This window comes from Ammospiza nelsoni, chromosome 3, assembly GCF_027579445.1.
Source record: "Ammospiza nelsoni isolate bAmmNel1 chromosome 3, bAmmNel1.pri, whole genome shotgun sequence".
Lineage (NCBI taxonomy): Eukaryota > Metazoa > Chordata > Aves > Passeriformes > Passerellidae > Ammospiza > Ammospiza nelsoni.
The window spans coordinates 1,000,105-1,019,235 of NC_080635.1; the positions used below are offsets into that span (position 1 = coordinate 1,000,105).

Here is a 19,131-nt window from a genome sequence, read left to right on the forward strand (position 1 = left end):
CTACCTTCCCAGGCTGTGGCACCAGAATGGGAATTCTGAATACTCATCCCAAGTCTGCTCAAACCCTGCTTTAAACACCTAAAGATTCACTGACCTCTGTCTCAGTTGCTGCTACACTGCACTTGGGTTGCTGCATTTCCAGGTTATGCTGCTGCACTCCACTGGGGCAGTTCTCTAGTGCTGCACAATGCTTCTATCACTTATATAAAATTAAAAAAAAAAAAAGACTCCTTTGACTAAATAAACTGTGATAGAAATATATTTACACTATGCACATTTTTACAGGAAATACAACTTGCTAAAAATCTGCAATTAATAACACCACCACCCTGCAATTCACTGCAGTCAAAGCTAAAGGATTTGCATTTTTAAGGTTTTTATTAGAGAAGTTGAAAGTTTCATCTCAGGACTGACAATAACATAATTATCTCTCTTCATTTATTTTGTTTATAGGAATATGTAGAATTTGTTTGTACAAGCATATACAACAAAGTAATTGGTGCTTAGTACATTGAAATCAGAAATCTGATTTGTTCTAAACTACCAGTCTTCCATGCAGTCATCTTTGAATTGGCAGCATGGACAATTTCCAAGCAGAATGCTTACATGCATTGTTTTGCAATATAACTACAGCAAGCTCTGGAAACATGCAAATTAACACATTAGCAAATCATTTTTATATCTAATGGACATAAAAAGGTTATTCCTGATATGAAATTCTGAAAATCTGCATAAATACTTCTGTGTAAAATTAAATTAGTTATGTACTTCTCTTTTACTACAAGTATCAAGAATGCCCACGTAATTAATATACACACATATATATAGAGACCTTGTAATGCTAAAAGTCTTTGTAATTAATCAAACAATATTCTGTGCCATACATTTACTCAGTATTTACCAGCTAGTAGCATGACTGTGGTCATATAGTAGGCATGACAGCCTTAGTAGCATTTGTATCACATGCAAACATACTCTTAGCATTTCTGTTGACTAATTTTATCACGTAGCAACATGTATGTGATTTTCTACAATGTTGTGTTTCCCAAGTGTATAAATACTTTTTACATTTTCACAGTTACAAACTTTTTTGCCAAAAGCCATTTAAACAATCTCTTAAGTTACAATGAACTGTAGTATCTGGGATCTGCAACAACAGGATCAAAATGCAATTTCTATACAAGCAATGTAGGATGTAAACTTTTCTTAAAGTGCCTAATACGTAATTCCTTAGAGCACTGATCAGTTTTGGCACAAATACACTGTATTTCCCTCAGGTTAACCACTGCAGTGACTTCTACAGGATACTGGCTCCCCTCAGAATTGCTAGAGTTGATATGGCACTTGTGAATGACATCATTAGGCTGCAGAAATACGCTGTCAAGTTACTGCTGCAGCCCATGAATTTGGCCGATGACTTTGTGCATGCTGTACTTCTGAATATACGCAGTTACCTTTCCACTGCCTGCTGCCTGAAAAAAATCCATTTAAATATCATTTAAAATCAAACTCAACTCCTTACTGTCCTAATTATTACTTGGCATAAGGTCCCGTTCAGTGGGCTCAGGGAACATCAGTATGGAGCATCTGACAAGGTGTGGCCTGGCGGGGTCTGGCAGCGCGGGGCTTCTGCACAGCACAGCACACATGAGAACACAAATGGGAAATTACACCACTCGAGCTACAGCTTTGCTGCCATCTGAGATGATGTTAAAGGTATCTCCCGTGTTTTGAGGCTCTGATCCTGGGATTCTGATGCAGGCAAGGTGCCTGGTGAGATACAGAAAGGAAAACAGGATGGGGTTTAAAAAGCTCTCTTCATCTTCAGGTCGGGGTTTTTCTGAACAAAGGAAATTCTCATGGAAATCCAACAAAGGAAATTCAGTGCCCAGTGTTAAAAAAGAAACAATGCAAACCTTAAGACTTGGTGGTCCGTAGCTACCCTTGACATATTAAGAACAAAAATCCAAAACAAACCCCTGCCAAAACCATAACAAACCAAAAGCCCACTCTTCAACCTCAGCAATGTTATTCTGAATTTTGCTCTCATTTTAAGGATGCTGTGCTCTCCAACTTCAATTTGCTTGTTGAGGCTTTAAACCACTGTTGCTGGCCTGCGATCCATCTCTGCTTCCAGCTTCACCATCTGCTGCATCTCCTTTGCCTGCAATCCAAAATAACCCATGAAGTGTTGCATTAGACCTTTTGCTCCCAATGAAGCATGTTTCACATGAGTGTCTGAGTGAAACACAGGCAAAGCACACTGAAGAGATATATAACAACACTATTTTTACACCCCTCGTCCCCCCACCCCATGTCACTGTTTTCAAAATTGGATGTAATACTTATATCTACAAATTCTTAGGAAATATTTTTTTATTCTATTCTGGGAGCTATGGGTTGACTTTCAAAATTAGTGTGTGATAAAATGCAGAACCCCAGTTTTGGGGAAGAAGTCAGGCAGATGACAATTTACTGTTTCTCCAGATAAGAAATGTCCAAGAATGCATTCTTACTGCTGTTGTGAGAGTACTGCAATGTGTTAACGCCTGAAATTCATCCATGATCTGGACTTGTTTCTTTCATAAAGACAAGGAAAGACAAAAACCCATCAGTGTAACATCTCTCTTGCTGTAGGCAAGATTTTTAAGTAGTATTTTTTTTAAATAGTGTATTTAAAAAAATAGTATATTTTTTAAAAATAATTTTTTTCTCTGACCTGGAGATCCTTATGATTAGAGAGGATGTTTTTCACCTCAGGATTAGAGCACTGCTATGTGCTCCATGGGATTACACACCCTGAATCCACCTGAAACTGTATCCAAATGCATCATGCAAAATCCAGCAATGAACACACGCCAGACCTCAGGATAAACTCTGCCTGCCTCGGGCTCTGCAGGCAGCATTAAAGCTCTGTGTGTAAATGGTGACTGGCCTGGGAATCCCCTCTCAGAGGGCACTTTGTAAACTCCCTTCCTCTCTCTCTCAGATGCACACAGAGCCACATTCTCTCCTCCTGTTATCGTGTTTTGGTTTGAAACTCTGCAGTTTCAAGGAACTGAGAGTCAGCTTCTCCATTTTCCCTGGGGCTTCTCAATCTGGGAAGTTATTTAAATCCATACCCCAAGGACCCTGAATAAACTGACCCTGAGGGCAATCTAACCCATCTATACAATTAAACTCATGAGCATTAGGACAAGTTTTAGGAAGAGACAAGCCAAGCACTATTTTCTTTGGTGTAATTGCTGTATTATCCATCCTGCAGGGAAAAATGCTTAGAGGACTTGATTTATTTAAACTATATTGCCCCAGAAGTTGTAAAAGTTGCTTAGACAGGGAACTTTGCTCTACAGGCTGCTACTTAAGGAGTCACCTATTCTGGATGTGCAAACACACATTTGCATAGGTGAAAATGGGCAGATGTAGGTCTAGAGTAATGAGGGTGCACCTCTATTCCTTTCCAAGGTAAATGTGGATTTATGCAGATGTGACATACCTGCCTTCTTGAAAAATCTAGCCCTGCACTTGCTTAATCATCTTCTTGGGGAAAAAAGTAATTATGATAACAGCAAAGCAACCATCATAAATATGATTAAAAATTAATTGACATTCTCCATTTAAATGACTTAAAAAGCTCGAAAGTAATGAAGAAATAATTTTAACATGAAAATATGGAAACATAACAAATAAATCAATATGGACAACCTCTTCTGAAATGTTGGCTGGATTTTGCCTGTGTGTGAGATGAAACATCCAAACAGAACAAAACCCAGTGGTTTTACTCAGTGACTCACACATTTCACGTTTCAGGCTTGTGACCTGACTACAGGCACACAGTGTCCTATAAATATTCTGTGTCCCAGTGTACTGTCTATGGAATTCTTTTAGAGAACCTGGCTTCAAAGACCACATTAGCATCTAGCAGAGGAGCAGGATCTCATTTGTGCTGCTCAGAGGCTGGGTCAGAGAGTGCATTCCAGTGGGAACCCAGCCCAACAGGACAAGGCTCCAGAACCTACACTAGCTCAATGAAGTCGGGGCAGCCAAGGGACTCTGCTTTCAGGGTGCTCTCTACTGAGATCTCACATCAGCAAGGAAACACATACAGTAAAAAAAAAATTTTTTTTCCCCCTAGCCTAATGAGAGTTTTTTCATTATTATGTGTCCATAAATGAATGTTGTTACAGTGGGTGCTGTCAGTAGTGCAAGATGTTATCAGTTCAAGGGAGTGACTCAGATCAGACAGTGCTGCACAAGGGGATGTTCCAGCCCAGTGCAGCTCCTTCCCTTGGAAACACAGGGGTTAACAGGGATTTCTTGGAGTAACGATTATTTAGGAAGCCACAGCAGCACAGCCACATCGTAAAGTGTAATTGCCAGAGCTTGCAACATGTTGGAATTTGAAGTGAATTTTAAAGTGCTCTTCCACAGACACTAGGAAGCTATTTCCAGCCATCTATTCTATATTTGGCTATTCCTAGAGTGGAATTACTTATTTTATTACCATACTGAGATATGTGGATACCCTTTGTCTGACTATCAGCATTAGCAGTTAATCATATGTGTGCTAACACTAAAATACTTTCCTTAGATCAACAGACACTCTCACAGACACAATTTAGAACTCTAAGCAGATCTTCCAGTAACAGCAGCTAATGTACAAGTTAATCTCTAAATATTTCCTCTGTGCATCACTGTTCATATTCATCTGCATTTCAGATGCTAAAGCACAAATACTGCTAATGTTGTGTCAGGCTCAAATATCTGTGTACAAACAAGATTAGCACTGTGCTCACTGTGTCAATGGCACTTCCCAATGGTTGCATTTACAAGGAGGGCTCCAATGATAATGATTTAATTTAGAAGGAAAGCACACTGAAATAATAGTTTGCTTATTATACGTCCATCCTACCTTGTGTTTGAGACACTGCATGACAGGATTTCAAAAGCTGTTTGTACAAAAATAAAAATGTCAAAATCGAGTAATACAACAAGAAGCAAATTAAATGAATGAAAACTGAAGTGAGATTGAAAAATTAATGCAAGAAAAACATACATAAAACAAAACAAATTTAAATTTACAACATTTTGTACTGAAGGCTGTTTCCACCCATAATTCTACTTTTCTCCATTGTATATTTGTATGAAAATTTTCTTGCCTTGCTCGATCAGGAAAAAAAAGTGTTTCAAAATCCACATTAAACAAACACCCCCAGGATCCAACTAACTTCCATACATCAGTGTCTATAACAGTGATACCAGAGCCAGCTGGGGGGTGCACCGGTGCACTTTTGGGGCTACAAGGAAATGGTCCAAACAGCACATATGGAAAGATATGCCCTGATGGATCAAATTAGAGTGAGTTAAAAAGCTGTTAAGGACAACCCCTGTGGTGGAGGCCCCCACAAGCCCACACAGGAATGATAACCAGCACATGGAGGAGCTTATTCCATTTAATAACTGATGATTTATCTGACTTAAATGGCAAATGAGCAAGCTCACGAAGGCTGCTGCCACCCCTCAGCTGCAGAGCTGTAAGCCCAGGTGAGGATGTCTCTAATTGCTCCAAGAGGTGACCCTTCAGTGACTCACACTGATCCTAGCTCCCTCACACAGAACATGGTTATCACATTATGGTCAAAAGTACAATCAGAATCATTCTCTCCTCTCCTTAGGTATCTTTAAAAATTGATCCAAAGCTCTCTGAAGCCAATGGAAAAAAAGAACTGATAACACCATAGCTCTGGACCAAGCCCATCATTTTTTGGGCAGCTATCACAGTGACTACAGATCTGCCGTGACCCAAACTCCTCCCCCAGGTGCTGCCTCCCTGCCTTTAGATGCTGCTCAGGAGCAGACTGACAGCCAGATCCATTCGTGCTGGATGTTGGAGATGGCACCTACAGCAGCCCTGTGAGGGACCGGGGTGGGATGGTGGCTGTCACCCAGGAGGAGGTGCGGTGACCAGCAGAGCCCTGCGGGCTGGGGCTCGGTGCTGGCAGCCACCTGAGATCTCAGAGTGCTGTCCCCCCTGCAAGTTACCCAGGCTGCAGCTCTGGGGCTCTCTCCTGACACTGGAAATACCTGATTTGCCTGTTCTATTCCCTTCCCTATCTCTCTGCAAGATGGCTTTAATTTGTACTATGGTGTCTTCCAGAGAGTTCAAGTTCTGAACATTTACCAAATAAGAAGTAAGTACATAGTACCCTTAACAGTAGTGAGTATTAAATGCTTCCCTTCTCACCCACCTCACTGAACTGCTGGGTATATTCCCCTTGAAGTTTACATTTTTAAGTGCAGTACTGCAAGTCCATGCAATTATTCCAGCTCCTCTGGCTCAACCTTTCAGCAGGGGAACTTCTCAGAACGTAGCATTGCTTCCACTAGAAATAAGATTAGAATTTCCCTTTCCTTGCCAAGTAGTTTTTCAATTAAAAAAAAAAAAAGGAGCTTATAAACTGGCAGAAAATAATAAGGTATTTTAATTAGGAAAGGGTGTACTAGTACAGATAAAACTCCCCATGCTACTGTACATCTCTAGAATTCAGTCCAAACTCACTGTCTCTCGCAGTTCAGAGACTCTCTGGGCACGTTCCTCCTCTGATTTTTCAATCAGTACTAGAAATGTAAGTTCCAAAATGAAGTAAACCGACTTGCTTGAGTTACTTCTGGGGAGTAATTAAAATGGATATGCTGGGTCCTTAATGACTGTCATATCTGGCTAAGGAGTATCAGTGTGGCTCAACAGCTGAAAGGGCACTCTGGCTGAGCAGCTCAGCTCCCACAGGCTCAGCTGAAACAAACCCGCTGCTGCATCATCATTTAAGTCACCTCTTCATTCTGACTCCCAAAGTAGGCAGTGACCAGGAAAAAGTGCCCAGTTTAGTAAGGACTTGCATTCAGAGGGATTCTACTCAGCCTGACTCTGGTTACTGTTTTCTCTAGCTTGCTTTTCTCCTAAGCCTTTAAAACAAGGTACCTGCTCATTCTGCTTCTCCAAGATTTCTAAGTGCTCAAGTTGAACTTTTTTCAGCTGATCCATTTCCTTTGACTGCTTCATGGCCAGCTGTGATTGAGAGAAAATAATGGGAGGGAGAACACAACACATTATTAACAAGTAAAATAAAAACCTGCTTGAAAGATACACACATGCATGCTGTCTTGTCCCATTTAGGTGGCATAAAACATCGCAGAAGGCCTACTATATCACCCAAACTTAATAAAAGCTTAATATTATTATATTATTAATTAATAGATAGAATTAATAGATACATATTATACATATTGCACATAATACATAGACTTGGCAAACACACAGGAATGACCAGTAATTCTGTTAATTCAAAATAGCTTTGTCTTGTATAGATGTCAGATCTTTTATTCTACTAGTATGTGCAACAAAGCAAAGACAAAAATCTACCAGAGCTGGATTCTCAACACAGAATGAGAATCTTTTTCATTCTCTCAACAGAGGAATGAAAAAGAACATCCAGAAGCAGTGCCCAGTGACTTTCAAGGTTATAGTTACCCTTTTTCTCTCTTCCAGGAACTTTTTTGTGTTGCTGCTGTTCAGTTCTCTGACTCGCCTGAAAAAAATGAAAATGTTCTCCATGAAGAACATTGGAAAAAAATAAACCCAAAAGCTGCAACTGAGAGAATCACAAACTCTTCAGGTGTATTTTATTTTCTGATTATCTGTACCAGGTGGGACTAATGGCCAATTGTACACTCCTCTGGTTCAGAACTTTACACTTAAGAGATTTCCAAGTATATTGGCAGTATGATTGAAGGCTTGACTGCTGTGAATGAAGTTTGCTTCCTCCTTACTCAAGAGTGGTAGTCAAAACTTAAAAAAAAATTGTTTAATTAATTAATTAATTAGTGCATCCCTTGCTGCAGTCTGTTGTCAGTTTTGGTAAAAAAAAAGTGCTATGTGTCTTAAGAGTGGAAATGGAAAAAATCATTCAGTGATCATAAGTGAAGTTACACTTATCAATACAGCAAGCTTCTTAAAGCTGCTATTTATGCAAAAATATAAATATGTTATTAATAGTTACATAAAATAACTCAAGCATCTCTGCCTAGGATTTCTGCCACGACAGAGAACAGAAATAGTTCAAACAGTTGATTCAGCCCACAAACCAGAACTGCTTTCAGATCTGGGAGCAGATTTCCCTGGGAGTCATTAGTGAGGTCTGACACAACAAAGCAAACAGTTACCAAGGGCTCTGACAGCTCCTCCTGCTCATGAGCTGGGGTGTGCAGCACTCGGGGGACTTGGCTCAGGCTGTGGGACCAAAATAGCCCAGTGCCAGGGAGGGATGTAAAAAAGGAAAGAACGAGCCAGATGGCAAGGCCAAAGTGAAGGGGAAACCCCAGAGGCTTGTAAGACATCATTGTGTAGGTTCTGCTCTTACTCCCTTCTCAGTCAGGCCCTCATCTCACTGAAAAAGCAAAAAAAATACAATGTTCTTGAAGTATTGAGTATTAGAATTATTAAAAGGATAAATATGAGAAAATCACCATTTTTTCCTAAAAGGGTCATCTAAAACTTTATCTAGCACAATCTTTTGACCTTCATTTCCATCCATAAAAGCATGGTTTTAATGGAATTAATCCACGGCTTCCCCTGTCAGCCTCTAGCAGCATTCTTCCCTTGTCAGGAAGGAATACTCACCTCTCCCTCTCAGCTTTGTTTTTGATGGATTTGTCTTGGCTGATGGCTTTGCTGTTCTCCATGGATATTTTAGCCTGGTTGGCACGCATCTCCTTGCTTTCCCTGGGCAAAGCAAACACACTCATTAATGCCTGAGGCGCAATCTTGTGAGCTTGGGTTCCTCTACACTGGGGTTACTTTTCCCTTGAAGTATTAAGGAAGAGGAAGGAACAAACAAGACTAAAATTCCCTTCCTTTGGGTAGAACTTACACAGTTTGAGCAGGAAACCAGAAATCTCCATTTATTCCAGAGAATATAGTTTGAAAGATGAGTTCAAAGCATTTTCACGCTTTGAATATTGTAAAAGGGTACAAAATACTCTCTTTTCTCCCTATTATATGAGTTGTCCTAGTACAAGCTACTATAAAAAATGCAATTTGTCTTTTACAACTGCCTAAAAATGTACTAATCCTGGACTCAGAAGGTAACAGCAGTATCAACAGTAATAATGTTTGCTAGTTGTGGTATGAGCTGACACTCTTCCTTTTAAACCTTCTACTTTGGGCCTGTGGGCCTGAAAAGAGGCGTTTAGGCCATGGGCAGGCTTGTGTTTGGTTTCTCCTACTGGCTCAGTGAACCTTTCAGCCTTTCCTATGAAAAAAAAAAAAATTAAAAATTTTTATTAAAGAACTGGTGCCTTTTTTTTTCTTTTCCCTCCAAGAGTTCATAAAGTTGAACATTTCCTGGATACAGAATTACAAGCAGTGGTATCACAGAAAAAATTAGTCTGGGTTCTAAAAAAATGATGTGTTGAAAACATATTTGACTCCAACAATCCTGTCTTCAAATGAAAGCTTTTACTTTCCTCACTGAAATGGAAGTGATTTTCAAACGCACTGTCTTAAGAGGAGTGCTGAAATAATTTATTTTGATTACTGTGCTGAAGGATATGGAAAAAGTCAGTGTAGGTGTTCAAAGTGACTTAGCCTGTTTGCATCAGATACAAGTTGAGAGTGGAATAAGTTAAGAGGATTAGAGGACTACTGTGCATCACTGATGATTTAGAAATGAGGCACTGGCCATGGAGGTGGCTGACAGGGCCAACACATCACGCTGTCTCCAGCAAAAACACTCTCCTCCCACAGGCAGTGGTGATTCCTGCAACTGGAAGAAGTGGATAAGCCAGGATGGTAATGAAAAGAAAAAGAAAAAATGATTCTGAAAAATGTGGCACTGCAAGATTTAGCTGCTGATTCCCTACTGAGTCATAATGACTGCACCTCTGAAATTTATACAAACATGTCTTTTGAAGGGATACTTAACTTTCAGCATGACAGTCTATCCTTGGAATTTATATATATATTTAGATGACATCAAAGTGCATTAACATGTCATTTTCTGACACCAGTATTGTTTGAATAAATAGAAATCTCTTCTTCTAATAAAAAAACCACCGCACAATTTCTCTCTCTCTCTCAGGTTATTTTATCTGGAGTACATAATGCTTGTGAGTACCAGCCTCATGTCCCCAGCTGCAGACCTGCTGCAGGATCCCCACCTCCAGATCAGCCAAAGGAGCTCAGTCTGGGGAGGCAGGGGCTCAGCACCCCTGCAGCTCAGAGAGCTTCAGGTTTTGAGCAGTATCTGCTGCCTTCTGCTTTGTTTTTAAATGAGCCCAAAGCACAGACAGAAATTGCTTTTTGTGCTGCCATGGAGGGAAAGCACCTTTCCTACAGCAGGCATCATTTGAGATTATTATCTCTGCCACAGCCCTGTGGCCTCTGCTGTGCTCTCCAGCTGATTAGGCAGCTCAGAGAGAGGGAAGTGGTGAGCACAGCCTGCTGAGAGCCTGCTCTGCCCCCATACTGCCCTCACAGATCCCCCTGCTCCTGGGGACACACCTGGACTGTCTCCTGGCCTCTACAGATAAGGACATGTCCTCCCACACACAATATATTACATGAAAAAGTTCACAAATTGTCAAGTGTGATGCCTCTTTGGGGCATTATTATTCACATTTCAATATTTCACAGTCCAAATTCTTCTGAAATATTCATAGCTTCAGACACAGTCTTAAATTTGTTTTTAACAGAAAGTCCCCTGTCTGCACATAATTCCCAAATAAGCAGAAACACACTAAATTGCAATGAATAAAGCAGAAAGAATATTGAAGGTTGTTGCTCCTGGGACAGCTGAACAAAGAGGCTTCTTGATATTTATATAGATGCAAATTATCAGATCTGGTTCTTAGTGCCTTTAATACGAGGACTGAACACAAATGATTTCTAATAAGAAAGCAAAATCCAGGCTAAGAGTAAAAGAAACATATACAAGAAATAATAGAGGGATGCTTAAACAACATACAGATACAGAAATTCTAAGCCCAAAGATTAAACAATGAGAAAAAAGCTTTTTTAAAAATCTAAGTTTTGCCTTAGTGTATATATACTGGTAGGCTGAAATAATAGTTTCTACCAAAGTTAAGAGAACATGGAATTATGTATGGAAAAGAAAACAAAAAAATTACTTTTACAGGCCATATATTAGTCAATAATCTTCCAAGCATTCTGATGGCTTTCAAACAGGATGGGAAAAAAGACTCAAGAAAAAAAGAAAGTGATGTGATTTCCTGGGCTGATGCCACCAAACATGACTTAGAGGTACCAAGAACCAAGGGCTGCACCTTCCTCTGGCTAATAGTTTTTGAATGATGAATTTGTATAATAATTTAACAGTTTGTGGACTTGCTATTTGACTGGGTATGTTTTGCAGGACAGCTTGAAAAGATGGGTTAGCACAGAGATTAACATAAAGATGAGCTCAGTACAAGCCTTTTGCTGGGACAATTCTCTGCTGGATGAGAAGCTTGCAGCTCCCAGCATGTGTTCTCTCTGATGCAGAGACATGCTGCTTTTTGCTCAGGAATTTAAAGAATCATTCCAATTCCTTCTTCAAATCTGATTTGTTTCATTTCTTTTCCCTCCATGATTTTTATGTGAAAGGTGCTGAAGACAATTACATACAAATCTACATATGAATATATATATTTTGTGTATACACATATTTCATGTCCATACACTTTTAGGCTTCTTTGGATAAGAGAACACAGAATAAAAAATGATTCCTCTACTTACCATGATTTTTACCACTGTGACTATAATGTGCATTTGTTTGATTTCAAATAGGCAGGATGGTTAATTACAAAAGCATTAGCGTCATGTAGTGTCCTCTGTGTGATTATAGCAAGATATTGTATGAAGATAACACATCAGTCTAATGTAGCTTATCCTGCAGCCCTTTTTTACCTCACTTCTCATGGATCTTTCTTACAGCCAGCAGCGCTACAAACGAGTCCCCAGCTGACAGCAACTCCAAAGGATATTTCTGTATTTTCTACTTCTCGGTTTCCAGCCTCCAAACTGAAGTTCCTGAGTAAAGTCAATGCAAACTACAAATGCTTCATCATCCCTGCTGCCTTTAAGGAGGTTCAGATGATCTAAATCAGCCAAGAAGCCCATTCCTACATCTACCTGTTGGAGGTTAGAATTTTCCTTTTGTTTTCTTTCTCTCAGGGAATTTTGTCCCATTTGTTGCTAAGAGACGATAATGACCGGGTACCTCAGAGAAATAAAATAAATGGCCAAGGTGGGGGAAGGATGCAGATGTACTCTCCTAGCTGAGGGGCTTTCTTCTGGAGGGCAGAGGTAGTGGGAAATTTTGGCTGGGGGTGAGGCTGGGCTCAGCTCCTCTGGCTGGTGGGATCGAAGGGGAGATGCTGCGGTTGCTGTGGGGAGAAATCTGCCACCACTGTGGGGTTCTGCCTGCTATGATATTCTCCTATGAGCAAGGCTCTGCTCCTAAGAGCAGCTCTTGCACTGGGACCTTATTAACGCCCAACCTCACTGGAAGGGACCCTCACCATCTCAGGGGAACACCCGGGGCCCCGCGTCCCCTGCCTGTCTGAGGGAGCCTCTCTGAGGGAGCCGTGTTTGGAAGCCAGGCCGCGTCGTTCCTCTGCCCCTGCTCCGGGGGTTTTCTCTGCCCTGTAACCCCACACCCCGGCTCCTGCCGGAGCTGCAGAGTTTCTGCTGCATCTCCCGTGTCCCTCTGGGCCTGCTGGCCCTGCCCTCCCAGCCCCGCTCCGAGGTTCCCCTCGGCGCCGTCGCTGCCCGGCCGCCATCGCCGCGTGAGGGAGACGCGGCCGAGCCACGGCGCCCCCTGCTGGAGCGGAGTCAGCGCCCCCGCCCGGCCGGCAGCCAGCAGCGCCCCTGGTGGCCGCGCCCGGAACTGCAGCGCAGGGAAAGAGACCGCGGCTGGAGCGGGGCTCTGCTCTGCGGCTGCTGCTCTGTCTGTCTGTCTGTTTGCCCTATTACACACAGTAAAAAACTGCTGCTCCTTCTCCCACACCTTTGCCTGACAGCCCTGTAATTTCAGAGTTATAATAGTTCTGAGGGAAGGGGGTCACATTTTCCATTCCGAGAGGTTCCCGCCTTCCCTGGCAGACACGTCTTTCACCAGGACACTACCTAAACCTTGCATGGCTGCTTCTTCCACTTCTACCCTGTGTTCAACCAGTGCCTTTGGAGCTGTCAATGCAAAAACTAAAGCATTACACTGAGCAGACCCGAACCAAGCGCTCGTTATCAGGCAGCGCTGCCCTGCTCACCTGTCATGGGAGAATTTCAGCTGCTGGGTTTGCTGTTCGTGAGCATTAATGAGCAGTTTCTTCAGCAGTTCGCACTGCTGGTTCAAGTGCAAGTCGCGGATTTCCTGCTCCTCGGCGCTGTGCGTGTTGATCATCTCGGACCACTCCTTGGTGTGCTGAGCCACGATCTCTTTGACCTGCAGGGAGGTAACACCAGCCCTGTTAGAGGCTCCAGGCAGAGCAACTCCTCCTGCTGCTGAAGGTGATGCAAAGGCAAGCATAAAACGGGTTCTAAAGAACACAGCTATTGTGAAAAATGAAGTTGCACAAATGAAGCTGCTTCACAGATAGCAAAGCCACTGAGGGCACTGCTGGGTGGGTATAAAAACGATGTAAACCAAACCCTGCTATTAAGACACTATTACCTAAAATGCCCTGAATAAAGTGGCTGAATAAATAGGCTCTTCACTGTATTACCATTGTTTTAATACCTTCTCTAACATCAAGCGAATAATAAAACAGCTTCACGCTTTTGTTGCCAAGAAAAATATATGTATTGAAAGTACTGAACTTAACAATGGAAAAACGTAGCGAGCAGGATTTCTCTGAGGGCCTAAAGATAGCCTTTGATTTTGTGGAGACAGTTTCACAAACAGAGCATTTACAGAAAAATCCTGTATTTAGTATAACCTGAATCTGAAGATGGGCTACCTATCTTTGTTTTACAGTCATTAAGTGAGCAGGGAATCTGACAAGTATTCTTCTCTTGCTTATCTCCCAAGCCTCACAAGAATAATGAGATTAAAGTTTTGGAATGTTCCCAAGAGACAGTATTAAGAAGCCTAAATCACCAGACTTGTTATTATAACATCTCGCGCTTATTGATTTCAAAAAGAAGCTAATAGAAAGACATGTTTTAATCACCTTTAATGATTATCTTTAGGTATTTTGGCATGCTATCCTACTTCTCCATAAATGGTATACAAAATGTGCCTCCCAATAAATCCACCTTCAGGTAATCATTTCAACTACAACCAATAACATCTGGGTCATCTTCCATGAAAGCAAACTCGATCCCTTTTAACAAAAATTGCCACTATTTTGCTTAGAAAGTGAGAGAATGGTGAGAAAATGAAAGTGAGAGAATTATGCAAACCCCAGCTAAATATCTTAGCTGAGGTTTGCATAATGAAGAACAGATTGTCTTGCACACGGTGGTGAAGGTGAAAAAAGTGGAGATTTTATCAGCCCCAGTCTCCATTCGGCCGTGGAGAGGCTCCTCTGAAGGGCCTCTCACCTAAAGCTCGTGTTGCCCAGTAAAGAAGGGATCTAATGAAATAAAGAAGTGAGTAATTCTGGAAAGAGCAGGATGACTACTAATACCTGAAAGCCAGATTTACACTTAACTATTAAAGCTAAATGGTGGTCTCATACCAAAACAGGTACAAGCAGCTGATGGAGAGCAACCTGGAGTTTTCTGCAGAAAACAATAAAACCTTTACAGGCAGAAGTTGGTATGACTAACACAAGCCCAATTGATCAGGGTGCTTAAGAGTCAGTGTGCCTCCAGCAAAATGAGCCATGCTTCTTTTTGTGCCTGTGGGGAAGTGCACAACTAAGCCCAGAGCCTGTCAGCCTTGAAATGATAGGAAGGATGTGGTGCAGTTTGTGGGAGTAGTGTTTTTAATAAGGTGCTCATCAGCACTGCCTTCAGAGCCTGAAAAACATGAGGATTCAGTTTTTAAATGAGTACAAATAAATGCTTGGATGTTGCGCAGGAAGAAAAATGAACTTTTCAGAGGGGTTTTTCAGAGGTTGAGGGGCAGACACCCCAGCTCACCCACAGCACCACCTAAGGCACTTCAGTTTGGGCCAAGCTCAGCCCACGCTCCTGGTACTGCTGATGGGAAAATGTGGGCAGGTATAAAGCAGGATTTGTCACTCTCACACTCTCTGGAAATGCCCCTCTCACATCCCCAGGGCCTCGAGCACCAAGACACTCGAGTTAGGCTGTATGAATCTCCTCTCAACAGTGACCTCATCTGGCTCACCAAACCCCAGGGCGACTAGGATGGACTCAGGAGGGCTAAAAGTCATGGCTGAAGGGTTCAGGAAAACACATTCCTGATTTATTTTCAATATAGAGTTTCCAGATGGAATCAGCTCCATCCACAATTTGAATTCAAAATGGTGCAGGTAGATCAGTCCAAAATGCTGGGTGTAATTTGGAGCACAGCAGCAAAGGGACTGTGCCCTCAGAAAACTCCCACAGTCACAGAAATTGTCAGTATTTCCAAAAGAAAAGTGCTGCTATGTGGCCCAGGCAGCAGGAGGCTGAGTGTTCACCACCACCACACGCATTCAGTAAACAAACAAGAGCTTGCTTTTATGAAGGCCTCCTTACACTGCAGAGAAAATGCAAAATGAACTTTGCACAAAAAGAGAAGCATGACAATAAACTAAAATAAATAAATTGTGAAATAAATAGTGAAAGGCATGGTGGAAGTGAGTATTTAGTGACTTAATTGTAGAGAGTTTCCAAAGCCAGAACAAACACAGAGGAACAAAGACTCAAGGGCTCATTGCAAATGAATAATGAGATAATTGCTTTTAAATGGTGAATGTTGTAAACCACAGAGGAGCCTGAAGGCAGGAATTCTGAATCTCAGGTACACTGATACCACAGGATCACATAATATCTCATAAAACTATTGAGTCCAACTCCCAAAGACAAACCCTGCAAAGTGACAGTGTGGTAATACTTAGATAAAGTATTTAATCTAAGAAGGAGGAAATAATCAGAAGAACACTCTGCCTGTGTTTGTGGACAGATGTGTTATGATGTGCTGCTAATTCCAGAAGCAGCAGGCAGTCTAAGAAGCAGGTACACCTCCTTGTAAAACAAACTTTCCTGTGAAGCTTGAAATGTGAAACTTTCTTTTATTCCATCTCCACCAAGGCAGAAGTCTCATTTCAGGTACAGCAAGATATAACCTGTGAGAAGGATGCAAGGGATGTGCCAAACACCAGTTATAAGACTTTAAACATCCAATTTGACTCAGATTCCAAATAACTTAAAACTCATGGCCATTAAATCATCTGAAATCCAGTTCTGCTGCAGATCTGTGATACACTTCAAAGTTCAGCTGTGGTAAATTCAGAGAGCATCCCTGCTTTTCTCCAATTTATTAGCAGCATAGCTGAAATGACTATTTAATTTTTACTGGGCTGTGCTGTTGTCCTACTTTCTGCTATTAAGGGAGTGTTGCTTGTCCTAAAGGATAGGAAAAACAACCATTAGCTTCCTTCTCCCCTTCCTGTTCTGCAGCCTGGGTTTGTGAGCCTGTCCTTTCATCTGCTCCTACACCGGGCCTAAGAGACTAATTAAAGTCCTGATAAGGAACCTTCCTCTGCACAGCATATATGCAAGAAGTTTGTTTAGTCACCAAGTTCAAGCAGGAATGATCCTTGAAGTAATCTTTCCATTTTTCCTTTTCATCCTCTGCCCTCTTGATATCGGGACCTACTTTGCTAACGCAGGCGGGTGATTTGCATTTGCTAGGTTAATTGTGTGGGAAGTACACACTGGGACATTCAGATTTCATTTCAATATTTTATGTCAAACTCGGGCTGGATGTTTGCTCATGACAGGAGGAGCTTTGGAGATGAAAAGGTCTCTTTGGTGCTCAAGGTGTCTGCAGGCACAGAGCTGTACTGGAGGACATGAGCTGTAATTAAAGATGAATTATGTTCGAATCTGATATATCAAAATTAGTGGGCCAAATGCTGAGAAATGCTGAACAACTGTTAATTAATCAAACTCCCAGTATATCAGTGTAATGCATTCAGCATCTCAGAATTTAATCTAATTTAATTGCACCTACCTTCATCTAAGATAAGAGTTAATTTCCCTGTGGTCTTGAGCACTGTTTGCCAACCTGTTGCTTGCAAACTTTGAATGATCTCCAGGAATAATTCAAGGGGCCACATATAGCAGGTGAAACAAAAGAGGTTGGTGAATGATCTGGAGAATTTTGATGGAACTACAGTGAGCAGGACATTGAAAATCATTAGAGGAATCCTCAGAGGGGGATGACTTGCAGAGGAGTTCTTTGGGAATTATCCAATAATCAGAAGCTTGAAATTTCAAGTCTTATACTGAAGTCTTACATTTCAAATCTTACATTTAAGTCTCCTTTCAAAATGTCATCCTAAAACCTGACAAGGGAGTGGACAAAAAAATCAATCTTTTTTTTTCCAGGTATGGATTAAATTAAAGGGAACCATTTTGAAAGCAGCATTTTGAAAGGAACAGGGCTCAGAAACTGAATATATTCGTGGAAAGGGAGAACATGAGTCACATTTATTGGATTTGGAAGATTAATGAACATTTGGATGTTCCTTGTGTACAAATGACACCTAACTCCAGACTATGAGTGATTCAGGTGAGAGAGAGATTAGAGCAAATAGATTTCTGTGTAATGTAATTTCAAATGAGTTTTGGAACTTATGTCCGGATGATTGGGAGCCAGTGCTCCTCAGAGCACAGTTTGTTTCACTAAGAGAGGAATTAAATTTTTTGTTTTTCGACTTAAAATTTGCTTTTATTTAAGGAAAGCTTCTGGACTTTTCATAGAGGAAGAAGATAGAGAGATAAGAGAATACTTTAGGTTTTGTTCCTGGGGGGTTTGCCACATCTACAGCTGAGAGGGCAGCAGGAAAGCAAACCTTGTTTAGAAAATGAGGATCTTCTCTCCATGAAATAATAAAACCAGAGAATAAAGTTCAAAAAAGGCCAGATAAAAATTAACTTGCTCTATCCCCAAAGATGTGACAGTGTTTGTGTGTATTTTCTGTTCTTGTCTGGTTCTTGTCACAGGTTTCAGCCTTTACTGGGGGCAGTCTCCAGTACTGCCCTCCCTCCAGCTGATGTGTCCATGGGTGAGCTCCCGGTGTCTCCCACCTCCAGCCTGGCCAGCTTGCAAAGCTGTCAGCAGGTCCTGGAGAAGCCTGCCCGAGGGACAGGCAGCCAGTGCACGCAGCAGGGGGACAGAAGGACAGAGCAAACAGCTCTGAGCAGCTCCAGGGGAGCCAGGAGCTGAGAACAGCTTGTCCAAAGCAGCTGAGGCTGAGTCTCAGGGCACTGTTACTGCCCAGGACCTTGGGGAAAACAAAGCAACGAAGCCACGGGAAAGAAACAAAACAACACTAGAAACAGGAAGGCATTTGGTACAAGAGCAGCTTGGGCTCCTCATTCCCTAAGAAACAACTACCAAGGCGAGGCAACAATGATGGAAAATGAAACTTCTTTATGTATGTATTTTGGGAATGTGTTTAGCATCCAAATTTCATATAACACATATTCTCTTTACTTAACTAGAGCTGACACAAATGACCAGTTTCACTGCACAAGGCATGAATATGGTTCTTTCTTCAAAATTTCAAAACAGCAGGAAATTGATGTTGCTTTAAAAAAATTTTTAAGAAACACTTTTAGACACTCAATTACTCCCATTCTTTTCAACGTGTTATTATTGCTGAAAATTATTCATATGCTTCCAAGAAAATTAACTACCACTTGGGTCTCAAAATCTCTCTTCCAGAAGTTGCATGTGTTAAAATTGGCTGTTTGCTTACCTTAGATTTGTGATCTGATGTTAATGTCTGAATTTTAATTTCCGTTTCTTTCTTCAATTCAACGCAATTACTTCCTCTAAAAAAAAAAAAAAAAAAAAAAAATTGCAAATGTGTGCCACAAGTTAAACATCTCCCCATTCAGCCAGCACTTACTAATTAAAATGTTAATCAAAGTTGAAGTGCTGCACCGTA

At 41.4% G+C, this 19,131-nt stretch overlaps 1 protein-coding gene across 5 annotated transcripts in view; it reads right to left on the reverse strand.

Annotated features, from left to right (window-relative positions):
- Window positions 1-359: 359 nt before the first annotated feature.
- The window catches only part of PLCB4 (phospholipase C beta 4), a 176,996-nt gene continuing 158,224 nt past the window's right edge, over window positions 360-19,131 (reverse strand). For 3 of the 5 annotated variants that reach the window (XM_059468215.1, XM_059468214.1, XM_059468218.1), the window contains 7 exons: window positions 18,940-19,015; window positions 13,324-13,499; window positions 8,678-8,779; window positions 7,529-7,586; window positions 6,980-7,066; window positions 4,913-4,949; window positions 360-2,164 (listed from right to left, as the gene is read on the reverse strand). In XM_059468215.1, the coding sequence (XP_059324198.1) occupies window positions 2,076-2,164; window positions 4,913-4,949; window positions 6,980-7,066; window positions 7,529-7,586; window positions 8,678-8,779; window positions 13,324-13,499; window positions 18,940-19,015 (625 nt within the window). In that variant the 3' untranslated portion in view covers window positions 360-2,075. The remainder of the gene's footprint in view (window positions 2,165-4,912; window positions 4,950-6,979; window positions 7,067-7,528; window positions 7,587-8,677; window positions 8,780-13,323; window positions 13,500-18,939; window positions 19,016-19,131) is intronic. The other 2 variants (XM_059468217.1, XM_059468216.1) reach the window with 1 other exon arrangement.